At 50.0% G+C, this 26,549-nt stretch overlaps 1 protein-coding gene across 3 annotated transcripts in view; it reads left to right on the forward strand.

The window, feature by feature from the left end:
- The window catches only part of TOGARAM2 (TOG array regulator of axonemal microtubules 2), a 42,131-nt gene extending 15,793 nt beyond the window's left edge, over nt 1-26,338 (forward strand). The window contains exons 9-19 of one of the 3 annotated variants that reach the window (XM_061156231.1): nt 23-187; nt 2,086-2,239; nt 3,127-3,232; nt 4,008-4,243; nt 6,100-6,258; nt 10,615-10,732; nt 11,147-11,241; nt 12,788-12,980; nt 13,856-14,072; nt 22,090-22,176; nt 26,082-26,338. In XM_061156231.1, the coding sequence (XP_061012214.1) occupies nt 23-187; nt 2,086-2,239; nt 3,127-3,232; nt 4,008-4,243; nt 6,100-6,258; nt 10,615-10,732; nt 11,147-11,241; nt 12,788-12,980; nt 13,856-14,072; nt 22,090-22,176; nt 26,082-26,338 (1,787 nt within the window). The remainder of the gene's footprint in view (nt 1-22; nt 188-2,085; nt 2,240-3,126; nt 3,233-4,007; nt 4,244-6,099; nt 6,259-10,614; nt 10,733-11,146; nt 11,242-12,787; nt 12,981-13,855; nt 14,073-22,089; nt 22,177-26,081) is intronic. The other 2 variants (XM_061156232.1, XM_061156233.1) reach the window with 2 other exon arrangements.
- The last annotated feature ends 211 nt before the right edge of the window (nt 26,339-26,549 follow it).

Genomic DNA, 26,549 nt, shown 5'->3' on the forward strand with positions numbered 1-26,549 from the left:
AGGACTTTCTCTGCCTCCACAGGCCTCCTTCCCCTCCGGGGCAGCGGGACCCTGTCTGTGCCCACCGGGCTGAGCAGCCCCCGCAGGAACAACCTCGGCGTCACCCTGAGGAAGCGGGCCAGCCGGGCCTCATTGCCCAGCATCCCCATCAGCAAGCAGGAGCCCAGCTTTGCCCGCCATGCGTCAGGTGGGGCCCAGACCAACTGGTGGGGGGGCACATATCCGTCTCTTGGCATGCTGTCTTGGATGCTTAGGGGCATGGCAAGGGTGACCTCTGCTGCTCTGCTTCTGCTGCCCTTGTGAGAGCAGGGGGCAGCCTGCGGTTGCCAGAGAGAGGAACAGTAGAGTGTCTATGGGCCACCTGGGAACTCAGGCTGTTGTAACGGGAATTGTGGATGGCTGGACAGGTGTGTCCAACCTGTGTGACATGTCCTAGAGGACCCACCAGAGCACCAGGATCACAGATGCTGATAACAGCCTCTGTGGAAATATCTGGAAACACCCGGAAGAGGAGAAAAGGGTTCTGGGAAAATCTTGGGTTCCTGCCTGTTGCCTCATAAAATGTCAGGGTAGGACAGGGCTGGTTACAGACTGGGATGCAAGGACCTGAAGGTTCTGTGGGACACTCAGGAAGGTGGAGGGGAGGCCCTGTCCCCATTCCACCAAAGGAGGGTCTATTTTGCTTCCCCTTTTGGCATATTAGGGCTCCATGTGGGATTTCATTTGAAAAGATTTTGCTACAAAAGGACATTTGAAAACCACCAACTTGGTTCAGAGTTTCTTTAAGTGTAGGATATTGTAAAACATCGGTGGGAGAATAGAGCATCATTTGGGTGCTAGAAATAATACTAGCTCACCTTTCTATTTCATTCTCTTTCTATTCTTTTGACACCATCAAGTAGAAAGTCTTAATCTGGTGCTAATTTTTAACACCTTACTAAGACTTTCGAGCCTCCTTTTTAAACAAAGAGATCTTCCTCCTGGCTAGAAACATCAGAAGCTGACTGCCACTTTGTAGTGAGAGTTTACAATATTCTTTTACTTTGACTGCAAATATTTATCACACACTATGACAAATAATCATTTACCAATTATGGTAGTGATATAAATTTCCCTTAAATAAACTTATTTAGGGTTTGAAAAGTGAGTTGAAGAAAAATACCACATAAATAAGGGTACAAGCACTTAAGGGATGTAGCAAAAAAAAAAAAAAAAAAAACAACCCATGGAAGTGGTAACTGAATGGTTGGTACTTGGGAAACATTGATCTTTCTAATCTAAGCTACTTATTTTATAGACAACAGACTGAGACCCAGAGACTCAAAGTCACCCAAGAGCACCCAAGGTCACTCGAGGTGATGGTGGCCCATAGGGACTTAGACTTTGGCTGATGACTCTTGATCCATTGGCAAAGCTGAGAAGAGAATCCAAGAATGAATGAGGTCTTTGTGTCTTGGCTTTAAGGAGAGTAATACCCCTCAGCTCATTCTTGCCTTGGACCTCCTGGGTATGGCATTGTGAAAGTCATGTAAAGATGAACCTCTGCAGAGAAGGAGGCGGGAAGTGAGAGATCTGGATTCCAGTCCTGGCTCTGCTAATGAAGGAGCTGAGGGACTGTCCGGGGGACCCCAGCTTCACCAGAGGATGGAGAATTGAGGAGAAGGAGGAGGAGGAGAAGTCGTAACACAGGCTCCTGGGTGGGGACAAGGTTAGAGCCAGGGAGTCATTCCTTGATAGACTTGCTGGCCTCACCTCTGGTCACAGACAGGGCAGGATTGGGGAGGAATCACCAGCTGGGTGGGCTTGGTCACGTGACATCAAGCAACCTCTCACAGGCCAGTTTATTTATCATAATCAGATTAGCAATGGTAGGGATAAAAACGGTCAATGAGAGGTAGGAGTTAGGTGGTCTCCATGGTTCCCCAGGGAGTGCAGCCCAGGCCCTGGCTTCTAGGCCTCACAAGTCCATTCACCCTGCAGACCCCCCACTCCATCTTCCCTTCCTCAGTAAGGTGGGTTCAGTGCCGTCCTGTGGAGGCCTCAGGTCTTCTGGGTGAAACCCCCGCTCCTCTCCTTTTCTTGCAGCTCAGTCCTTACCCGCGGTGCTCACGTTGGGGTCTCCTGAGTGGGAAGAAGAGGAGGAGGAGACGGATCTTCGAGCCTTCAGGGAGTTGAGGCCTTTCTCGAATCCTGAGCTGGGGCTGGTGGATGCCCTGCAGTGCCTGGAGAGCAGTGACTGGTGAGGAAACAGCCCGTGTGTGCTGTGACCCGGTAGGGGTGGGGCCGCAGAGGAGCGCCTGCCCCGCGCTCCTCCCCCACTGCAGAACTGGTCCCGCGGAGGGGGAGGGGGAGGGGATGGGGGAGGGGGAGGGGAAGGGGGTGGGGGAGGGGGAGTGCATGAGTCCCACCGGCAATGTCTGTCCTGGACTGCCAACAGTCCTGTGCGCCCCAGAGCCGGGCCTAGGAAGTACAATCTGACTCTGCAACGCTTCCATGGGGACTTGAGGAAGGTCAGAGTCCTTCCTTTCTCTAAGTTAAGTTCCTTCCGCTCCGGTGTCCCTCCCCCACACAGTCTTGTGTGCTGTGTGCTAAGTCGCTTCAGTGGTGTCTGACTCTGTGCGACCCTATGGGCTGTAGCCCCCCAGGCTCCTCTGTTCATGGGATTCTCCAGGCAAGAATACTGGAGTGGGTTGCCATGCCCTTCTCCAAGGGACCTTCCCAACCCAGGGATCGAACTCGGATCTCTTATGTCTCCTGCATTGGCAGGCAGGTTCTTTACCATTAGCGCCACCAGTCTTAGTCCTGAGCAAAGTGATGACTTGAGGTCCCATTTGCGGGAAGGCCTCCTTCAGTCCTCATGTTCAAGAGCCTTCTTTTACAGGCACAGGCTCTGTGGGTGGCCTGGGTCATGGGAGTGGGCCTCCATCCTGGGTTGGGCTGGGTCACGGACCCCGTAAGATGGCCTGTATTGGACTGTTGGCGTTTCAGCCTGGCTGTGACACCAGGACACTGCCGCTGACGCCATCAAATCCCTCCCCACTGTGGCAGGGGTGGTGGCAATGTGGGCGCCCTGTGTAGAGTGCCCTCCCCCAGTCACCTATGACAGGGCCTGGACTTGCTTCTCAGGCAGATGAAGGAGAGGGGCCTGGTGAGCATCCAGCGCCTGGCAGCCTGTCACTCGGAGGTCCTCGCCGGGAGGCTACATGATGTGTCCTTGGCCGTGACCGGGGAGGTAAGGCCTCCTCTGTCCTGTGTGCTCCGCTTGACCCCCAGCCAGTCCCCCTTCCCTGGTGCTACTGCTGCTGCTGGTCACACAGCAACCGCAGAGGGGCCCATGGCTCCCAGGGCATCCCTGTTTATTTCTCTGCTCTCAGCCACAGAGGTGGGAGCTAGACACCCATTTCTTAGATTGGAAAATTGAGGCCCGGAGTTTCCTTATTTCTAATCTCTGGGTATTGAAATAGTCAGAATCCTATGTGCCCATCTGTTACAGCCTTGCTTTGTCCTCTGTACTTAGAATACCTGAGTAGGGATGGAGTGTTCTGGGCTAGATCTCTAACTTGTAGGCAGCTGTAACATTTCCCAAATCCTTTCTCCTGTGAGGCTAGGACTTGGCCTAGGCCAGGCCCAGATGGGAAATAAGATGTATCTTATCACAAGTGGAGGCAATGCCCCCTGTCCTTGGGAGTAGACTGTCCCCGTTGGGGGGCCTTGTGAAGATCAAATTAAACATCAATTGTAAAAGTGCTTTCAAGACTAAGTATTGTACAAATTCCAGATGATAATGATAATAGTAGGATTGATAAGTATGATGATAACAAAAGTAATGGTGTTTTTTTAAAAATGAGACTGTTTTGCCCAGAGCTACTGCAGGGTTTCCATTTCCAGTCTGGCAAGGCCTAGGCCTGGGTGAGGGTGGGGGCTGTGGGAGGGTTCCTCTTCCAATGTGTTGGAGCCCTTGGCAGGGCCCAGCAGTCCTGCAGGTCCCCTGCCCATCTCTATCCAAGGTTACCAACCTCCGCTCCAAGGTGTCCCGCCTGGCCATCGGCACCCTGGGAGACCTCTTCCGGGCCTTGAAGAAGAACATGGACCAGGAGGCTGAGGAGATCACCCGCTGCCTGCTCCAGAAGATGGCAAACACCAGCGGGTTCATCCAAAGGGCGGCCAACCGGTCCCTGGGGGCCATGGTGGAGCACGTGACCCCCGCCCGCTCCCTGGTGGCCCTCACCTCCGTGGGCATCTAGTACGTGGGGATCTGGTGGGGGAGCAGCCTGGGGAGGTCAGGCAAAGGGGAGAGGCGCTGGGTAGGGGCAGAGCAGGGAGATGGTGCAGGTGCCTCAAGCATTTCCCCTGGAGAGAAAGACCCCTGCTCCCCGGTGGGCCTCTCTCCCGCCTGGGCCAGGCTGGGGATAATGAGGGCAGCTTGTAGCTGTCCCAGGTGTCAGCTGGGAAGGGTTGGGTGCTACTCTCTGCTCAACACTGGGAAACTCGAAGTGGCCGTGGTACTGTCCCTGGAGATGGGGTGGCAGAGGCAGCCTTTAGCCCGGGCCTCACTCTACCCAGGGGAGGGATGCTTCTTTCTGATGAAATCTGGGCCGTGAGCAGAGCAAGGCACAAAATCTGCTCCAGCTGGCCCCACTTGGCCTTCTGGGGAGAAGGAGGGGACAGGCTGCTGTCGGAGCCCTTCTGCAGCTGGATCTGCTTTCTTTTTACAAAAACCAACTCCAAGAGCAAAACCAGAAGCATTCCCCCAAGCCCCTTCTCCCACAGGGTGACACAGCTCTCAGCCCCGATAAGACAGTCAGACTGTTACGCTGGGTGGCCTGCTGGGTAGAACCCAGGGTGAGCTGTCACAGCCAGAAGGCCTTTTTGCCCACAGACTCCTGAACCACATTACAGAAGTTCATAGCCTGGATTGTTACTAAACTTCCCCCAAGCTTCTGTTTCCTCATCTGTAAACGGAGACCAGGGATAATAATAAAATTGTTGGGAAGAGTATAGGAATTGATTCATGGGGAAACGCCTGTCTCTACCTGACATTGACTGAGTACTGATAGTGGCTGTTTTTAACTAGGGAGAAATCAATTGTACTTTTTTTCTGGATTCCTCCCCGTGCCTCTGCTTCCTCACCTGCAAGATGATGACAAAAGTAGCTTGTGGAGTTGAGGAGACCCTGGTTCAGTGCAGAGCCTGGCAGGGAGCGTGTGCTCACAGTAAACTGAGCCAATAGACTCTTGTCAGGAAGAACCATGGGAGCCTGGAACAGGGCTGTGCATTGGAATTCCCTAGCATATTGCTGAAGTGCACATTCTGACTTGTATGCTAATGTGCTGGTCCCTGGACCACATTGAGTAGGGAAGCCTCCCTTTGTGTTCTATTGGGAAGGTCCCCAGTGGGGAGGAAGGGGCCAGTGTCACCTAATGCAATGGACTGTGGACATATTGAATTCACATTGAATGAAGTGAAAAAGAAAGAGGTGACATCCCGATGGGTTCCTCCTGTAAGATTTCAGGTTCCCCTAGAAATCACCCATCAATCTCCTATCCCACCTCCTGTCTCAATTCAGCTCAATGAATATGCAGTAAATGCCCACGAACTGCTGAAGGGTCACCATGCCAGAGGGACACAGGGGATTCAACTGAGAGGGAGTCTTGTTGTCTGCTCCCTGGGAACCATGAGGTACCCCAGTATTTACCAGGGGACAAAGGACAGTGCCCTTCCCCCCAGGAAAGCACTAGTTTTGTCCAGGAGCTCAGAAGGCAGAGGTAGGGTATCCTAGGTAGAGGAAAGGTGAGAAGTGAATTTAGGCAAAGGCAGGACATGAGCTCAGGAAGGCACAGGGATGGTGGGCACGCGGTGGGCCTGGGGACGTCACGTGGCTTCATGTTCACCCTAGTCCATCCTCAGTTCCACTGTCAGGAAGGGACTGCTCTTCCTTGAAGATTCCCCTGAGCCATGGAGGGACAAAATTGGGAGCCCACTGTGGCATGAAACACGGAGGCACAACTGTTGGTCCATGTGTGGCAGTCTGAGGACGCCCCTCCTGCCCAAACCCCATTCCTTGACTGAGCCCTTGCCCATGACTGGGTTTCCTTTCAGCCACCGAAACCCCTTAGTCCGGAAATGCACTGCCGAGCACCTGTCGGTCGTCCTGGAGCAGATAGGCGCCGAGAAGCTTCTCTCAGGCACCAGAGACAGCACAGATATGCTGGTGCACAACCTGGTGAGACTGGCCCAGGACTCCAACCAGGACACCAGGTAATGCAGGGCCTGGGGGATGGCTGACCTGGCCAGCCCAGAGCAGACAAGGCCATCAGCCACCCCTGAGGGTCCTGTCCATGCAGCTTAGCTTCCCCAGGGCCATGGGGAGGGACAGTTGATGGACAAAGTTGTGTCATTTCCTTACAGCTGTCATCCCACCTCTCCACACCACCACAGCCAGAGCCAGGACCGCTCAGGGATGGTCACTACCCTCTACCTCCCATCTCTCACCTTTAACTCCCTCTCTAGCCATTGCAATCCTACCATCTGCCTCCCATCCCTCACCTTTCACTTCCCCTCTAGCCATTGCAATCTTGCTCTAGTTTCTGTCCTGGTCCAGCTCCATTCCCTATAAAGCTATCCATTCATTCATTTTGTTTAGGAGATATGTGATGTGCATTCTGTTCATTACTATTAGCACAGGTGTGAACAGGAAAAGTTAGACCCCTGTTGTCTTGGATCCTACCTCCTAGTTGCATAATAAACAAGTAAATAATTATGACACTTTTAGACACAGATAAGGGGCAAAACAAAAACGTAAGGGAGGACAAGGTAGGGACTACTTTAGGTTGAGGGTCGAGGGAGATCTCACTAAAGATTGATATTTGAGTTGAGAACTGATTGGCTAGTAAGGCCCAGCTCTTTGAGGATTTGGGGTGCAAGAGTCCCAGCAAAGGAAGGTGGTACATCCCCTGGGATGGGCTAAGTTGGGTATTGAATGATGAGAAGGCAAAGCTTGGTGGAGCACAGTGAACGAGGGGAGTGGTGGGCAGTGATGGGGAGGAGGCAAGGCCAGGCTGGGAAGGGCCTCATGGTCAGGGGTTGGGGATTTGGTGAGAGTCCTTAAAAGCTGGAGTTGGGATAATTTATCATACTTCTCAGATCATGACGTGTTATATCTGGATCCCCCACCATTCCTGCTACAGCTCCACACTGTGTTCTGTGTTGTGTCCCAGGTGGTGCATTCACATGGGCTGTCCCAGAGTGCACCCGGGAAGGCAGCACCGCACGCATGCTACCTCCCCATGCCCTCCCACAGGACTGCACCTCAGGATTGCAACCCCATGGACTGCAGCCTTCCAGGCTCCTCGGTCCATTCTCCAGGCAAGAATACTGGAGTGGGTTGCCCTTCCCTTCTCCAGGGAATCTTCCTAACCCAGGATTGAACCCAGGTCTCCTACGTTGCAGACAGATTCTTTACTGTCTGAGCTACCAGGGAGGTCCTCCCTACCCTGCCCCTGAGGTGCCTACATCCTCACAACCTTGCAATTTCTGGATTTCACATTTTTACCCAACTAGTGGATAGAAGTGCTAGCTCACTATTGCTTCTTTTCCTCCCTCCCTGATTGCTAATGCATTTGGGTGCTTTTTGATATCTTTGCTAGTCTTTTGCATTTTTTAAAAAAAGTTTCTCTGGAGGATTGATAGTTGGGGAGAGGAGTCAGGATGCAGGTGGGATGCTGTATGGATGGCTACCCCAGAATCTGGGCAAGTCGTGTTGGAGGCTGCAGAAGGGGGAGGGGGTTGATTGGGGGTGTATTTTGAAGGCAGAGCTGATAGCAGGTTGGTGGTGAGGGTTTCAAAGAGGAATCAGAGATGAGACTTAGGTTTTCAGATGAACTGTGGGGTGAGTGAAAGGGCCATCCACTGAAGGGAGGAATATTGTGAGGAAAGTATTGAATAGGTTTGATTGGTTTGTTCTTCATCATGGGTAGGGGAAGGGACGGTTAAGATCTAATACCTCTCCAGATCTAAACCCCTCACCGACCTCTCTCTCACACTGGATGGCATTGAGTGCACTTCATCTTCTTTCTTGGAACCCTATGCTTCTGGTTTCCATGGCACCACACTCCCTGGTTCTCGTCCTTCCTCTGTGTCTTTCTCCCCCACCTCCTGCCGCACCCGGATGCCCATGGCTTCAGGACTGTCTTCAGTCCTCATCCCCGCCTTGCAGCTTTCTTTGAGTGGCACCATTACTTCCCGTGGCTCCAGTCATAGCAAAACTCTGATGCTCCGCTGTGTCTCCCTCCAGGCGGCTCCTTCTCTGAGCATCTGTCCATTTCTCTGATGCCTCCCCAGGACCCATCACCGGGATGTCCCACTGTCATCCTAAATGAATTCACTGCCTTCTCCCGAAGGTGGCTTCTCTGGCTGTGTTCCCTCTCTTATTAAAAGTCACTATTATTTACTGAGTCATCTAAGATTAAAAATGGGGAAGTTATACTTCATTTTCCCTCCACATTTTAATATCTTAGAATCCTAGGCATCTCACAGCTGTTGTTGGCCAGGCAGCAATTAAGACTTAAGTTTTACTATCTACACAATTGCAAACTTGATCCTCGTTGCTCATCATATAAACCTTTGAATTACTATTTGTGTTGTAGGAACTATATTATGAGACTTTGTTTGCTGGTTAGCCTTTTATATTTATTTTAAGAAGTCACTGTGGAGAACTGCTGAGTTTAATCGTTGTTTAAAATGTCTTTAGAAATATTACACTAGTTTTGGCATTGAAATGAAGAGTTATTGTGTATGAGAAAAGGCATGGAAATAGAGTGTTGGGGCATAAATTTGATATTAATACAGACATTCATCATTGAAGGAAAGACCCAGATTCCACAGTTTCTTACAAAGTAACCATCAAGTACTTTACCTGACCTAAGGAAGGAAGGCAGTCCCCATAAGAAGCATTACTTCTGTTTCTGAGATAGCATGTAGAAGGATGGATGGCTTTCACACACGGGGCCATGTCACTGAAGGCAGTGGAAATTCCAAGTGTCTTCTTTTTCTGTTTTTCTTTCGGAAATAAATTAATGGTGCATTTTTACAATTAATGAAGTTTTAGATTGAGTGACTATGATAATTCTGGATGCTTCAGGCTCCACCTCCAATCAGCTGCCAGACCCTTCAATTTCATCTTCTTTAGCAGCTCTTGAATCTGATCATCCTTACTTTACCCCACCCTCCTGGCTATGTCAGGCCTTAGCATCTCTTGCCTGGATATTATAGTGGCCTCCTAACAGGTCTCCGGGACCCCAGCCTGGTCCCCGAAGATCCATCCTCCACACTGCTGCCTGAGACATTTAAAAAAATTGTTTATATATTTATTTTTGCCTGTGCTGGGGTCTTCGTTACTTGTATGGGCTTTCTCTAGTTGCAACGAGTGAGGCTTCCTCTTCATTGTGATGTGCAGGTTCCTCACTGCAGTGGCTTCTCTTGTTGCGGAGCACAGGCTCTAGGCACACAAGCTTAGCAGTTGCAGCTCTCGGGCCCTCCAGCGCCGGCTCAGTAGTTGTGGTACACCGGCTTAGTTTCCCTCGGCCTGTAGGGTCTTTCTAGACCAGAGATTGAACCCCTGTCCCCTGCATTGGCAGGAGGGTTCCTTTCCACGGCACCACCAAGGAAGTCGCGAGACATTTTGATTTTAGTGGAAATCTGATCATTCCTCAGCTTCCTATCACCTGCAGGCTAAAGCCCAGTTCCTTCACATCTCCCTAAACTGGGTCTTACCTTCCTTCTTCTCTATCCTATTCTCTTCCTGGGTCCAGTCTCTGCCTGCTATTCTCCAACCACACACTTGCAGATCTATCAGACAGTCTTATGTGGCGTCCTCCCTTCTCCACTTCCTTCTTAATCTCATCCCATTTGTGAACTCCTACTCATTTTTTATGGCTTCCCAGGTGGCGCAGGGGTAAAGAATCTGCCCGCCGATGCAGGAGATGCCGAAGATGCGGGTTCAACCCCTAGGTTGGGAAAACCCCCTGGAGTAGGAAATGGCAACTTACTCCAGTATTCTTGCTTGGAAAATTCCATGGACAGAGGAGCCTGGCAGGCTACAGTCCATGGGGTTGCAAAGAGTCGGAAGCGACTGAGTGAGCAACTGAGCACACATTCACTCATCGTTTGAGTCCCAACCCAAGGTCCCCCACTACCACCACTATTTATCAGGTAGAGTTGACCCCTCCCTCCTAGATTGCCCCACCATACCCTTTCTCAGACTTCTAAATGTCTCATGCTAGGAAAAAAGTTAATACACTTTGGTATAGCCATCCAACAGAATATTATTTAGCCATTAAAAAGCTGGGTAAAAATTGTATATACATTCTGATATCAACTAAAAATATATATGCATAGAAAAATGACTATAATAAAATAATATAAAAATTGACTAGTGGTTTTCTCCTGGTAATGGGATTATGGTCAGTGTTTGTTCTGAGTTGGGATTACTGTCATGATTAGAAAAAGTATTAAAAATTCTCTTACTATAATTAGAAAAATTATGCAAAACTGTAAAGCAAATTTATATTGCATTCCTGTGGCTGTTGTTTCATCCTGCTCTCTCTCCGATGGCAGGTTTTACGGCCGGAAGATGGTGAATATCTTGATGTCAAACACAAAGTTTGATGCATTTCTGAAGCAGTCCCTCCCATCCCATGACTTACAGAAGGTCATGACAGCTATTAAACAGCAGGTGAGTTGGCAGCCGGCAAGGTGTGAGCTGGTCTGGGGTGGGGATCAGGGCTGAGCCTGGCAGCCTGCAACCCTCACTTGGGTCAGGGGAAGGGGTCATGCACTCTAGAGGCTTTCATTTCATCCATGATGCCTGATGGGTAGAATTTCCTTCCTGGTGCTCAAACCTGGTTCTGCCTCTCACTGCCTGTGTTCCTGGTACCTGCCTAGGTTTTCTTGCCTTCATCTTCTAAGTGGGGATCTTGACCCCTGGAAGGCTCCCCAGGGCCCTCCCAAGCTCTCCTGGGTGGAAGGGGTTATTCCTCTCGTTTCGGTCTAGACTGGAACATTTGGCAGTTCCCCAGAAGGTCACCCTTTTCAGCTCATGTTGTGTGTGTGTGTGTGTGTGTGTGTGTGTGTGTGTGTATTTCTCAAGGGACTAGAAGGTGGTAATGAAATTCCATCTGCCAAAGACCGCAAGGTGTCAAGAAGTCTGATGGTGTATGAGAACGGACTGCCTGGCCAGGACGGGTACAGTAGCTCTTGTCTCCCTCGGGCTCCCCTTCCAAGACTGCTGACCATGACATTCTGCTTGGCCTGGGGCCTGCAGTGGCCCTGGGAGGGGAGGGGTATGCATTTGGGCTGCAACTGAGCCCTACTTGGTCGGCAGGACTCATGGGTGAGTTTATGGGGAGGGTTCCCCCACCCACATCTCGGGGAGGGCAAATCGTGGGCTACGGAGCATCTGCCGGTAGAGATGGATTCCTGCAGTCTCAGCCGTGTAGCTGCTGTTTAAGGGGGATGGGGTCAGGCTGCATGTGAACTCAGGGTTTCTCCATCCACTTAGAGCACCTTTTGCCATCAGAGTGGCCATCCTGGGACTAATTTAGGGGCAGAGGTAGAGTCAAGGCAGGTGAGAAGGAATAGGCCCAGGGATGAGAGAATGGGCATCAGGAGGAGTTAGAAACCCAACAGGAATCTGACTGTCACTCCTGCGCCTGAAACTAAACTCCTTCTGCGGGAGAACATCTGGACTCCTTAGCTGGATCCCCAGGGGAAGCCCCCTCCACCTCTCCTATATTAAGTTCCTGCTCTCAGCCAGACCTCAGGTGCCCGGCCCTCCGAGTTCTCTCTTTCCTGTGCCTCTGCCTATGCAGTGTCATCTGCACCTGGAACATGCCTATTTATTCTATAAGATGTGACCCCCTCCCCACCGTGACCTTCCGCCAGAAGGTCTCTCTTCCCCTCTGCCCCCATGTCCCCTAGGTGGACAGGTTGCCCCGGCCTTCAATCCTTCACCTCCCTTTGGTCCATGAGCTCCTTGGGCAAAGACCATGCCTCTCATCTCATTGCTCTCAGTGTCCAGCAGAGCTCTTGGCACACAGTTAGGCAAGGTATAGGGATGACTGTCAGAATGAATGATGTTGGGCTCTACTGGGTGGGACCCAGGTATAGGGCAGAACTCAGAGACCCAGGTGAGCACTGGGGGTGGGGGATAGGAGTTCTGTGTGAAGAGGCTCTCCTGTTGGCTGGAACAGACCAGGGGAATGTGATGGGCCTGTGATGTTAAGACAAATGTTAAGACAACAGGGCTTCTTAACATTTCCCTCTTCCCAGAGGATGTGAGCAGAGCCTAGATGACCAGGGGTCAGGGTGCAGGCTCCTGGCAGGAGCCTGGAGGAATCTAAGAGTTGGAGGAAGCCCAACTCTTAGATTAAAGTGTGTCTGTTGTCCTTCTATGGATTTCCACCCTCACTCCAGGGACCCTAACCCCATTCCTAACTTACCTTCTGAAAAGAGGGGAAAAAAAAAACAACAAACAAACAAGAAGAGAGAGCCCTGCCCGCTGATAAGGGGACAGAACCCTAGGCACCCAATTGGCACCCTCCTAAGGAAAAGGCACTTCCAGAGTTCCCAAGGCCTGTGGCCCCAAGCAGTGGGTGGAGGGGAGGCTCAAGTGGACTAAGCTGCAGGTGAAACTCTGGTTTCAGCCCCATCTGTCTTTGGGGGCTATGCACGGGACAAGATGTATGTTCATTCCCTGGGGCTGCCCAGGTCAGACGCTTGTTCCACGCAGGCTCAGCTCCAATGGCCCATGGCTGGTGGGGCTGCGCTCCTCCATACGGGGTGGCTTGGAGATGGTGGAACAGCTACGGGAGCTGACGCGGCTGCTGGAGGCCAAGGAGTACCAGTCTCGGATGGAAGGTGTGGGGCGGCTCGTTGAGCACTGCAGGGCCAAACCAGAGCTCATCATTGCCAACCTGGTCCAGGTGAGTGCCACCCCACACCTGTCCTGTCTCTCACCCCAGTAGGTGCAACTTCAATCTGGAAAACTCGGGAGAGGGTTGGACATTGTGCCAGACCCTCCAGGGTAAAGGGAGCCTGACAAACACTTGCTTTCCAGTTTCCATGGTAATAACATAAGATTATCTGGAAATGGCCAAGAGGACAGGGCATTGCTTCCTGTTGGGCACCTTGGGACCACTCAGAGAAGTCTTGGGCATTTTTCATCCTCCCAGCAGATTTATAGGGAGGAGGGTGGAGATGGAGGTTGCCATGGCTAAGGGCTGCCCCCAATCCTGCTATGCACATGAGGTTTGGGGGTAGAACATGTGGTTGACCAGGCACCTGGGCCAGGATGGCTGGATGGGTGGGTTCAGAGAAAGCACAGGTCTCACAGTCTGGAAATGAGGGCAGATGCCTGCTTCTTCCAGAAGTGAGGCTGCTAACACTCAAGCCACATAGCAGAGTCGTTAAGACACAAGCTTGAAGTTTCTTACTAGCTGTGTGATCTGGGCAAATCATTTAACCTCTCTCAGCCTCAGTTTTTGTTTTGTTTTTTAATGGTAAACTGAGGATGAGAACCTGTGCTTCATGGGTCATTAAGATTACTCCATGAGTGAGTGCAGAGTACCTAACAAGATGCTCTATGCCCTTTGTTCCCAGCGAGTACTCAGTATACAGTCCTTCCTCCTTGTCGCCTCCCCCTTTGAGAGGTGAGCTCTTCATCACTGGAAATACTCTGACATAGGCTGGATGGTCCCCATCAGGGAGGAAGAGTCCCTGCAGAGGGCAGCTGGTTGGGCTGTAGGACTCCTGCCCAGCCTGTGTTCCCATGGGCTCTTGGTTTCTGTTCCCTCAATAGGTCTTTGATGCTTTCACCCCAAGGCTTCAGGATTCCAACAAGAAGGTGAACCAGTGGGCGCTGGAGTCCCTCGCCAAGATGATCCCCCTCCTGAGAGAAAGCTTACAGCCCATGCTGCTCTCCATCATTATCGCTGTAGCAGACAACCTCAACTCCAAGAATGCAGGAATTTACGCGGCTGCGGCGACGGCACTGGATGCAATGGTTGAGAGTCTAGGTGAGCCTACTCTGAGCCCCTGTTGGGCTCTGTTAGGTGGCTGGCTCCCTCCTTGGCCCCTCTGTTAAACTTAGGATGGACATTCCCACTTTCCCTCCTTTGGAATCAGCAGAGCAGTGAAAGGCATTGATTGGCTGTCAGGCCAAACACTGAACTGGCCAAAAAGTTCATTTGGAATTTTCTGTAACGTCTTATGGGAAACCCCAAATTACCTTTTTGGCCAACCCAATATATCCTGAGGCTGCACAGGGCATGGGTGGGCAGCCCAGGCCTCCCACGTTCTTTATTGGCAGGCTTTTCCATGTCAAGTCCATCTGGTAGAAGTGGAGACAACCTAGTCCTTCTTCCTTGTGGTACACGATGAAAATAACTCACCCTGGGTCACACAGTGCCAAGCAAATGAGCCACTGAGGCACTGATGGAAAAACAGATGAGGATCACTGAGAAGGATTTAGAAGGGTTGTTAACTTTTTTTTAGTTGTAGAAATAGTAGTAGGGGATGTGGTTTTGGAACCAGGCAGGATGCTGGAGAGATAGGAGGGCAAGCCTGTTGGAAAGGGCAAAGGTGACCACCTTGACTGTCTGATATAGGAGTCAGGTTGGGATCCCTTTGACTTTTTGAGTGTGGAATGAATGAGAACTGCCTTTACAGTGATTTGAGGTGAGGAGTGGAGCATGACAGTGGACTGGGAGATTGGGGCAGAATGAAAAGAATGAAAAGGTGGAAGCCAAGGGAGAGACATGAGGAAAGACAGCAGCTCCTCTGTCCCTTATGAGCTTTGCAGGATCACATCTTGGTTCTGGAACATTAGGTGGAAATTTTGGTGCATCTATTTCTTTCTTTTTTCAGACATTATACTGTTTATATATATATATACACACATATATATATATATATATATATATATATTTTTTTTTTTTTTGAGTCAAGCAGATTAACCAGGCTTCCCAGGTGGTGCCAGTGGTAAAGAACCTGCCTGCCAGTGCAGGAGACATGAGACACGGGTTCGATCCCTGGGTTGGGAAGATCCCCTGAAGGAGGGCATGGCAACCCACTCCAGTATTCTTGCCTGGAGAATCCATGGACAGAGGAGCCTGACGGGCTACAGAGTCGGACATGACTAAAATGACTTAGCACGCATGCATGCACAGCTGATTGACAATGTTGTGGTAGTTTCAGGTAAGCAGTGAAGGGATTCAGCCATACACATACATGTATCCATTCTCCCTCAAACCTCCCTCCCATCCACGTTGGCACATAACATTGAGTAGAGTTCCCTGTGGCTATCCATTTTGTCGCTGGTTATCCATTTTGAATATAGCAGTGTGTATATGACCTTCTGTTATCCATTCCTTTGCTAGATGATTAGATGGTCATATTTGGTGTATCTAGTACACAGACTGAAGTGCAAGTTCAAAACCTCAGGTATGTGAGAACGTAGTAAATGATAGACTCGTGTCCAGACCTGTAGTCTCTCACAAACTAGTCTTGCCTTGATATGAGGAAGCGTGTGATCTGAGAACCACTGTTGGCTCTGTTGCTATATGTTCCGATGAGCACAGAGCCATGAGCTGCCTCAGAATGCACAGAGCATCCATCCCCATGGTGCGGCTGGAAACATCGCCTGGCTCACCCACCCCTCCTCCCCATCCCGCACCCAGGCCTGAGCCCAGCTCCCTGGGGCTGGGACACCAGCTGTGTCCTTGGCTGGAGCCTCCAGGAGAAGTTTCAGTTACAAATTAAAGGCCTGGTCAGGCCCTTCTCCGCCTCTCGAGATCATAAATATTGTCAATTTCCTCTCTTCATCTCAGAGGGAATTTATGATTTGCTGAGTTTGTTGCTGTAGAACAAACAAAATAAATCCAGCTCTAAATTACAGCTTGTTCTCTGCACTGCTCTGGGTAAGTGAGATTGCTGTTGCCAATAACCAAGGCTCTTGGTAAATCACCGTGGGCCCTAGATTTATTGGGAAAACCAGCACCAAGCAAAATAGGATTTAGCTATTTGAAGAGGCTGAGCACCCTTGTCTGGGGAGAGGAGCTTTTAACTCTTCCCCATCCAGGGATTTTAGTTTCCCCTTTTTTGCCATTGAGTTGGCCTCCATGAGCACACCGGAGCACCTGAACTTTGAGCTACAGAATCTGATGTCTCACTCAGTCACAAGGCTCAAGTCTCCCCTACTTGGGCCCTGCTGTACCTACCTGGGCTGGACACCCAGAAAAGGGAGCCTAGGGATGGCCTGCTTTCATGATCTGACCCACCATGAGGCAGGTTGCAGCATCCAGGAAGATGTCTATGGTTCTCCTTTCCTCCTGGAACAGGGTCTCCTTGGGGATGGCTGACAGTGCTCCCTCTGTCCATCAGCCAGAGGATTTGGTGCAAGGAGAATGGAGGCAGGGGAGGGGGGCCCTGCCATCCTCTCTAATCTTAAGGTCGGTGCTAGGCTGGAATGGAATGGAGTTGGCTTCAAAGGGATGGATGGAGCCCACTGACCCCCTGGCACAAGGCTCCTGTGGCTCCCCAAGGGTCAAGCCCAGGGTCTCGGTTTCTGGTCATTTGAGCCATGCCCTCCCAGCCTAACCAGCAATGCTTGGTTTTGGAAGTGTTCTTAACTGTGAAGTAATGAGCTGACTTCTCAATCCATGAAGGTCAGAACTGGTAGGATTCAGTTGCCAAGCTTTCCCAAAGAATAGTCCTCTTCTGCCTGGAATGGTCTATGCCTGCCCTGCAGAGAAAATAATGGATGCAAGAAACAAAACTTCCCAGTGTCCTGGGGGACTGGGTGGTGGATGTAGAGACTGCGGCAGGTGTGACAGGAGAGGAGGCGTACATCCTCTTTCCCGAATCACCCAGGCTGAGCCCGGCAGCTCTAGTTGACCCTTAGCCCCCAGAAACCCCTCCTGGTAGTGGCGTGGGGCCTTTGAGCAGGAGCTTTCTCCCAAGCTGGCTTCTTCATGCCCCATGAGGGACTCTGGCCTCCAGGCTGGAGAGGAGCTGTGAAACGCTATGAGATAATTGTATGGAAAGTTACAGCATGTTACTGTTTGTTTCCTACTCAGTGGGGCTCAAGGGGGTCAAAAACACAGCCGGGGCAGGCTCCCTTCTGGCATAAAGTCCAGCTGGCACAGCCAAACTGGGAGACTGGTCTTTTTAGGCGACCTCTTATTTCTAGAATCGGATGATATAGTCTGGGCATCAGACGCCACATCTCTTCCATCTCACTTTTCCCTGGGGTGAGTGGGCCAGTGGTGTGCTGGCTGACAGAGCAGGTGGGATTTCTGCCCATGTTTGTTTTGGGGGACAGTGAAAAAGGAGATATGTCGGGAGCCTTGTTCCCTGTCCTCTGCCCTTGGTCACTGCCTGCCTGAGGGCGTCTCTGGGGCTGAGCCTGGAGTGTCATCTCTTCTACTCAGCACCAAGACCTTCTGATTTCAAGAGAGTTATTTCAGGGATCAAGGTGGTTCCTGAGCAAAGACTGGCTGGCTCTGTCTTTAGGCTCTGTTACTGGGATAGTTACAGAAGTGAGTGAGTGAGTGAAGTTGCTCAGTCGTGTGTCCAACTCTTTGAGACCCCATGGACTGTAGCCTACCAGGCTCCTCTGTCCATGGGATTTTCCAGGCAAGAATACTGGAGTGGGTTGCCATTTCCTTCTCCAGGAGATCTTTCCGACCCAGGGATTGAACCTGGGTCTCCTGCATTGTAGGCAGACGCTTTAGTGTTTGAGCCACCAGGGAAGCTAGTTACAGAGGAAACTTCATTAATTAAAACATTAGGCTGCTGACAGTTTACCTGGCTCCTGGTCAGACTGAGCGCCAAAGAAACTATTTAGTGCAGCCCCTGGCCATTGCTGCAGGGAGCAGATAAGCTCAGCAAGGGCCGCATCAGATCTACTTTTGCTCTTTTGCTCTGATTTTAAATTCATTACTTTATACAAATCATATGACCAACACTGTATTGTTAATGAAACATAAAATTCATCCAGGTTGTCCCTCTGATATACCCACTGCTTAAAAATGTCTCTCTTATCTTCAGTTTTTTTTTGTCTGCATGTATACAAATTTCATAATATTAATAATAATGTAAATATAGTTTTGACTTTGCTCCTTTCACTTAATACCACTCAATTTCCCACGCTGTTAAGTAGTCTTTCCAGTTAGCGTTATTAAAAATATAAAGTTTACTTTCCACCTCTGTAAAAGTCATACTTATTAATTATTGAGCAAAAGAAAAATGGAAGCATTTGGAAGGAAAAAACTTACAGTCTGGACTCCTTAAAGAAACCATTGCTGACAGTTAGCATTTTTCATGTTAGGTATTTTTTTCTGTGTACATTTGTGTACGGTGTCATGATAATATTACACATTGAAATTTGCATCCTGTTTTTAAAAAAGCAGAGCATGAGTATTTACATATAATTATGTACCTGAGTCACTCTCAACAGCTCCATCATATGCTATGTCATAGCTTAGATTTTTCTGTTTTAGTGGATCATTCCCAGTTTTCCTGCAATGAACAGATGTAGATTTAGTGGCCACAGAGAATTCAGCTGTGTGACATAACTTACTGGTGGTGGTGGTGATTTAGTCACTAAATTGTGTCTGACTCTTTGCAAGTCCATGGACTCTAGCCCCCCAAGCTCCTCTGTCCATGGGATTTTCAAGTCAGGAATGCTGGAGTGGGTTGCCATTTCCTTTTCCAGGGGATCTTCTCAGCCCAGGGACTGAACCCACATCTCCTGTTTGGCAGGCAGGTTCTTTACCACTGAGCCACCTGGGGCGTCATAACTTACTGAGTCTTGTGCTTATTGTTGGGAGCCCAGTTTGACTCCAGTGTCTTTGCTGCCACTGTCTGTGATACCATGTTTTTTTAATGCTTTCTTAAAAGCTCTTCTCTGGCTTCCCAGTAGCCTGGGGATGACATGGTCCGGTAGCCTTGGAATCATCTTGAATGGGACAGGTGTGAGGCCTGCTAGACCTCAGCCCATTGTGGAGAGGGGAGACTAGGCTCAGGGAGGCCAAGATGACTGGCTTTCCAGCCCATGGCTACTTTCTCTATAGTGAAGGCTTTGCTTGCCCCTTTGTGTGGGTAGCACCGCGGCCAGTGTGGCTTCTTGTGGTACGTAAAAGGAGCCTATGAAAACCCTGGGTTAGGCTAATTGAGCATGGATTTTTAAGTTTTTGAAAGTTAGATTCCAGCCTCTTCATTGAAGAGGGTTCAATTAGGGTTGCTGAGGTTCATGAAAGTTGCTGGGCTTTCAGAGTATTTTAGGGTAATCATAATAATCGTAGCAACAATAACTTATATTTGCATATCCTAAGCAGCTCTGTGTGGAAAGTACTAATATCATCCCCATTTTATAGATGGTAAACTGAGGTTTAGAGAGGGTGACTTGTCCAATGTCTCACAGTGAAACACGGAAGGGCCAGGGTTCAGATCCAGGTGATCTGGACCCACTCTACCCCCTCAGCCACTGTCCTTTACTGACTCCCAGTAAACCTGGGAGTGACAGAAAAGGTCAGCTGTCACTATGGAAGTAGTCAGAGGCAGAAAGGCAGCTACTTGGGGTGGTATCTGGGGTGCATAGACCAGTTTAGGCCAAGCTAGTGTGTCTGCTTTAGCATTGCCTTGCTGTCCATAAGAATTTATTGGGCATCTGTTGTGTGTCAGGCACCATGGGAGCATGAGCTGGCACAGATGTCCACTGGCTGTGCATTTTCAAGCATTCCCCAAGATCTCCACTTCTCTTAGGCTCTGGGAGGTCATGTCAGTGGCCAGGAGTAGGGAGGTCTAGTGGCACCCAGAGAATGTTCTGGACTGAGTGTTGATGGGAGAGAGCAAGAGGGAGAAGTCCTTGTTCCCAGAGGTGAGCTCATGGCTATCATTAGCCATGGGTGGGGGGACAACCAAAAGCACCTGGAAACAATAATGCAGGTGATCTTGATACAAAAATCTATTCTTACACATTTATAGCTTTACCAGGACATCCTGAGACCACTTCTTGCTAACTGAAATGTTCTAGAACCTGGTATCTCTTTTGTCTCCCCGAACAAATTATTTTAGACTCTGGAACTTTTGCAAGTTGCAGAGATGCACAGGATGTACATGTATATATTTTCTCCTCTGTGTTTCTTACAGGTCTCAGCAGGGAAGCAAGGGAAACATAAGTTAGCTCTTAGCTAGAATGGCTGCCTGAAGGGAAAAACAAAGCTTTGATTGCCCATCTCTGGGGATGCTGAGGCTCCGTGCTGAGGCATGGAAGGAGCTCAGAGAAGGTGGTGCATGCCTGGAAAAACTTCCTGAGGCAGGTTGCTAATCTCTGTCTCCTGGAGAGAAATCTGGCCTTGAGATGGTCAGCTCCTGAAATAGGACACCCTGGCTGGGTGCACCTCACCTCCCAGAGCCACATCCCTAAAGAATGCATTTTGGCCCTTGCTCGCTTCCCATGGAATTCTGCTGTGCCTGCAGTGATTGCAGATATTGGGAGCTGTGTGTGCTGGGCACCTCCTCAGATTTTGGGGGGGCAATCCAGGAGTAAGAGGAGTCCGTTCTTGCCTTATGTATTGTCTGGGTTAGCACCCCTTTCTCAGGTAAAGGGCCACTTGCTTCATCTTGCAGATCTTTGGAGAAGGATACAGGACTTCAAGTGTAGTAGTTTGGAAAACCAGGAGGTGTCAGCTAGAATGGGAAGAGGGAACGGCTTCTGAAATCAGTAGCTGTGGGATCTGGCTGGAGTTGACTTTAGAAGTACAATCAAAGAAGTTCAGTGAGTCTCTTTATCCCCAGAACATCCCCCAGCCCATTTGCTGGGGCTTTATCATTAGTGGTCCATCTCTAATAAACACTCCTTTAAAAGTGAGAAGCGCTCCGGCCCCAGGCTTCATCCATGGGTATGACTGGAGTGCTGAGTATAGGGGCACAGGAAGGTTATAAATAAACTACCGAAAGATCATTTGTGCCCGCCCCCGACCATCCCCAACCTGCATATTCCCTCCTCTGATCCTACCAGAACCAGCCAGGGCTTCTGCTCAGGATAGGGTGACCAACCATCATGGTTTCCCAGGGATGCGGGGCTTTCAGTGCTAAAATGGGGAAGGTTCTGGGCAGATGGAGACATGTTGGTCACCGTAGCTCCAGAACCCCCAGGCTCTTGCTCACATGAGCATGGAGCCTCCCACTCTCTGTAAGAGTTCATGATCAAGTATTTGTCTCTTTGACAAAGGAGTCTCTTGAAGGAAAAGAGGAGCAGAAGGAGGACCATGTTTCATTTAGTTCTTAGTTCCATGTCTGTTATGTAGTGGATATCAGTAAATGTTCAGTGTGGAAATAACTGACTATCCGGCTATGGGTATGTTCTATTGGTTAGAGCCCAAGTTTGGGCTTTGAGGAGATACATGATTTCTGAATTCTGATCCTAGTTATGCTTATGGCCCAGTGCCTCAGTTTCCCCTAAAACTATAACTCTGTATCCACATCTGTATCCATTCATCCATCTTTCTCTCTATATCATTCATCTGTCTGTTGTCTATTAATATCATCTATATCTATCATATGCTTTGTCTGTCATCTACCTATTATCTATATCTATCATCTATAATACATATCTGTCTACCTACCTCTCAATTATTTAGTTATGTTGCTCTCTCTCTCATTTACCAATCATGCATCTATCATCAGTCATCTGTATCTGTCTATCTATCTATCTATCTACCTACCTACCTATTTTGCTCTAAAGCTCACAGCAGTTTTGAAGAAACATAGACAATATGAACCAGATCTGCTGGGACTAAATGGAGCCTATGTGTGCGCCAGTCTAGCTGTCATAGGCCACTCACTGTTCCTCAAACACTCTATGTACATTCACTATTTTTCCAGGCATCATTGTAACCTGGAAAAATTAATCCAGCTTCCCAAAGGGGCTCTTCCTTATGAAGGTGCAGCGGGTACCTTGTCCTGAACAACTGGTGCCTGTTCTCAGGCCTCGGCATCATGACCTCTGACACTCTCCGTCTCTTCCAGACAACCTTGGCCTTCTACAAATGTTTGCAGGACGAGTGCGCTTCCTGAGTGGCCGCGCTGTGCTTGATGTCACAGAACGTCTGTCTGGTGAGCACCCAGCCTTCCAACCCATCTCTCTTCTTCTTTCCTGGCATGTAGTTGAACCACCCACTTATCTTAGACGAAAAAATCATCAAATAATCCTACAGACCATTTAAAAAATGTGATAAGCTGCTTGCTTAAAAAAATGTATTATTTACTGGGCTATGCTGGGTCTTAGCTGGGGCACGAAGTTTCTTCACTCTTCCTGTGACAGGCAGGATTTTTTCTTTTTTTAGTTGTGGCATGCAGGATCTGTAGTTGTGGCATGTGGGATCTAGTTCCCTGACCAGAAATTGAACCTGGGCCCCCTGCCTTGGGAGCATGGACCACCAAGGAAGTTCCAATAAACTGCTTTTAAAAAATAATTCCAGGGGTGCTCAGTGTGTGTTGCCTGCCTGAGTGCATCATTCCTGCTCCTCTGCCCACCCTCATCTCTTGCTCCTGGTCTTGTCTCTGCACCCTGGTTCAATCCTCCCAGGGCCCCTGGAGTGGCCCCTTACTTCCGGTCCAGGTGCCAGGCCTGCTTCAAGCAGATGGCCTGGGCGAGGTCGGGCTGGGGGCTACAGTGCAGCTTCAGGGTCAGGTTAGGGGGCCCTGAAGTGAGAATGGGGTCATGTAGCACCTTGGGTATCAGACAATGAACCCTTTTCTGTTACTCAAAATCAGCATTCTCTGATTGTACAGGTACTTTATGGGCCCCAGAGGTGAGTGGGTATCCATTTACTGTAAACATTACCTATCTGTTTCCAAGAGAGCTCAAAAACAAGAGTTTCTACATAGTTCTTCTATTAACTCCATGTCAGTCAGGAACAGGGAAGAAAATTTCAATTGTCACAAGGCATGGACTAATAATAGCACAGCTTACCAGGGGAGTAAATCTTCTGCTAATTACTTCAGCTGCCTTTTAAGCTGGACTTTAATGGCATTTTCCTCATGATGCTGGGGCTATTAGCTAGGGGGGCACCCAGCTCCCCTCAGGCAAGTGAATGTGGATTGAGAGTGGAAGTGAGCTCTCTGGGGCTGGGGTGTAGGCCTCTCACTGCTGGAGGAGAGAGTGCAGGGGAGAGGCATCAGCGGAGGAGGAGTGGGTGAGGTGTGACAGGTTAGGGGGAAGTGAGCCCTTCACCCTTTGGTGGGGTCAGGGAGCCCTGCCTGGGCCCAGCTCCTGGGATAGTTTTTGTAGGAAATATGCTATGCACTGGGATGGTCCCGACAGTTTTCACCTCTATGCTCTCAGGAGAGATTCAGTGGAGATTTAGGAAACCTTTGAGTTATTTGTTGTTGTTCAGTAGCTCAGTCGTGTCTGACTCTTTGAGACCCCATGAACTGCAGCACGCCAGGCTTCCCTGTCCTTCGTCATTTCCTGGAGTTTGCTCAAACTCATGTCCATTGGGTCAGTGATACCATCCAACCATCTTGTCCTCTGTCTTCCCCTTCCCCTCTTGCCTTCAATCTTTCCCAGCATCAGGGTCTTTTCCAGTGAGTCAGTTCTTCACATCAGGGGGCCAAAGTATTGGAGCTTCAGCTTTAGCATTAGTCCTTCCAATGAATATTCAGGGTTGATTTCCTTTAGGCTTGACTGATTTGACCTCCTTGCTGTCCAAGGGACTCTCAAGAGCCTTCTCCAGCATGACACTCACATCCATGCATGACTACTGGAAAAACTATAGCTTTGACTATCCGGACCTCTGTCGGCAAAGTGATCTCTCTGCTGTTTAATATGCTGTCTAGTACAGGGGCTTAATCGGATGATTGGTTTTCCTTTCCTTCCCTCTGGCAGGCCCCCGACTCCTCCCCCTTGCTCCTCCCCGGTCCCTTCCCGCTTCCCCTCCCCTAGCTCCTCCCTTCCCTTGCTCCTCCCCCCCACTTGCTTCTCCCATTTCCCCTAGCTCCTCCCCTCCATTGCTCCTCCCCCACCACTTGCTCCTCCCATTTCCCGTTGCTCCTCCCATCTCTCCTTGCTCCTCCTACCCTCCCACCGCCCTTGGGGCTGACCAGGTGGCTTCACGGTTAACTGTGCCCTCCCTTCTCAGCCTGTTTCCAGCACAGGGAACGTAACTCTCACTTCTTGGTTCCCATGTTATGACGTCAACGTGGCTGAGTTGGCTCCCTGGGTGCAATCCTGCCTTCCCAGGAATGAGGACCTCCTTGACTTTGGAGGGCTGTGTGTTACTGGGCGTGCCCCAAGAGGCCCCTAGTGTGGGGTGCAGGAACCCTGAGGGTATGGCCGGAAAGTCAGGGTACACAGTCCACAGGAGATGGCACAAGGAAAGCCTCAGGCTGGGCTGAGGGGGGGAGGGGGCAGGCCATTCTCTCTGTTCCCCACTGTCCCAGACTGGCTCTGAAATCAGAGGGGCACAAGCTACAAAGTATCCTGGGGGATTGGATGAAGTTGAGTGGATGAAGGAAGGACAAATTGGGGGTTTCTCTAAAAAATAAAACTCCAGACCAGCCTCTGAAACTTGGTACTCCTAGAGATCTGGGGCAGCGAGGAGTGGGAAGAGGCTGGGCTTTGGAGTCAAGGTGGGCTTGACTTCTGCCCTCTGCCCTTGTTACCTGTGGGGCCTTGGGCCAGCTTCTTGACCCCCGAGTGTTGGTTTCCTCCTCTGTGAAACAGACAACTGTCCTGTCTCTCAGGTGAGAGAGAAACGGAATCACAATAGAAACCTCTGAGCCCCGGGCTCAGGCTCAGGCAGTGCTAGTTTCCCAAGTGTGTCTCAGCTCAGGAAACCTTCCAGTTTCTTTGCCCATAAATAAATCAAGTGCTTTTCTCAGCAGTGTTTGCCTTCACCAGCACTTATCCTTTGGCAGAATGACACGCAGGGTGTGCTGATTGTCAAGCAATCATTGTTAGCACGAATGCACTTTGGTTGATGCGACCAAAGCTGAGGGCTGTAGCAACCTGTCTGGAGCGGCGTGGGGTACCCGTTGACATGGCCTTGACACTGGGGGGCAACCCTGGCATTTTCTGTATGATGGAGGGCTTGCTGGCAGGTTTTAGCCTGTCTCTGAGTTTTCCAGGGTTTAGAGAAGGCGGGGGGCCTGGGGTAACCAGATTTGGAGGGTTCATCACTGGAATGAATGACTCTGAATGAGGATCCATGCAGAGCTTGATGGTTTACAAAGTATGTTTGTGCCTCCCGTGTTACTACCGGGCTTGTCATGAGGTTTGGCATTGAGACACCAGGGAGGCCATGATGGTCTTATCTCCTGCTGGCAGTTTTATTTTCCAGAATGCTTCATTTGAGAGAATCCTGATCTTTCTCCCTAGAACAAGTTTTCTCTGTGTGAGTTCTCCTAGGTGGTAATGCAGATTAAAGCACTTCTAGGGCTAACTACTCTGTCACGTGCGTACCTGCACAGGCACTTCACCTGCATCTATTATCTAACAATCTCAAGACTTTGGTTCAGAATTCTTTTCCTCACTTTGCAGGTTAGGGGATAGGCTCAGACAGGTTGGGTGGCTTTCTCAAGCTCACACAGCTAATAAATAGCAGAGGGAGGATTGCAGTCCAGATGTGCCTGCCTCTTCCCTTTGCCCTGGGCTGCAGGGACCAATTACTCAGTCACAGGCTCTGAGCACTTTTGCCTTTGCATACCCCTTCCTCCATAAACAAACAAACCAAAAGTTTAAAATTATATTTTATGTTTGGTTGATATGAACTCAAATATAAAGCAGGTTAGACATCTTCATAATTTTTTTCCTTCTGATTTTGAAAGAGTTTAAAATATTTCCATGGGTCCTGAAGCAAGTTGTGAGCCCTAGGTCATGTGTCTAATGACCCAGGCAGTCGAACCCCTGCGTTGCCTGCCTTTTGGAGGACAGAGTTGGTGTCCCCTTCCAAGGGAAGGCAGTGAGAGAGGGAGAGAGCGCCTGACTCAAGTAACTGTCCCTCTTTTCTGTGTGACAGAGCTGGTGGCCTCGGTTTACCCCCGGAAGCCTCAGGCCGTGGAGCGCCACGTCCTTCCCGTCCTCTGGCACTTTCTGAGCAGCATGACGGGGAGCGGCGCCCTGCCCGGGCACAGCGGGAACGTCCGCACGGCCGTCTGCCGGCTGTGCAGGAGCCTCCAGGAGCAGATGGGCTCCCGGCTGCAGGACCTGGCTGCCGGCCAGCCAAAGCAAGTCCTCAAAACGCTCCAGGAGCTCTTAGACTCAGAATCCCCGTGAGGCAGCTCAAGAGGTCACCGACAGGGGGAAGGCGTCTGACAGCAGGACAACTGGCAGCTCACGCCCCTTTCTTCTGGATTAAAGGTGGATCTGGAATGGGCAACCGTTATTTTTATCTTATTTTATTTTTTATGATGGAATGATCTCCTGGTCTATTTTCCCTTAGAGTTCCAGATGGATATGGTATATTTTGAAGTAGAAATAAAAGAAT

Source organism: Dama dama, chromosome 11 (assembly GCF_033118175.1).
Source record: "Dama dama isolate Ldn47 chromosome 11, ASM3311817v1, whole genome shotgun sequence".
Lineage (NCBI taxonomy): Eukaryota > Metazoa > Chordata > Mammalia > Artiodactyla > Cervidae > Dama > Dama dama.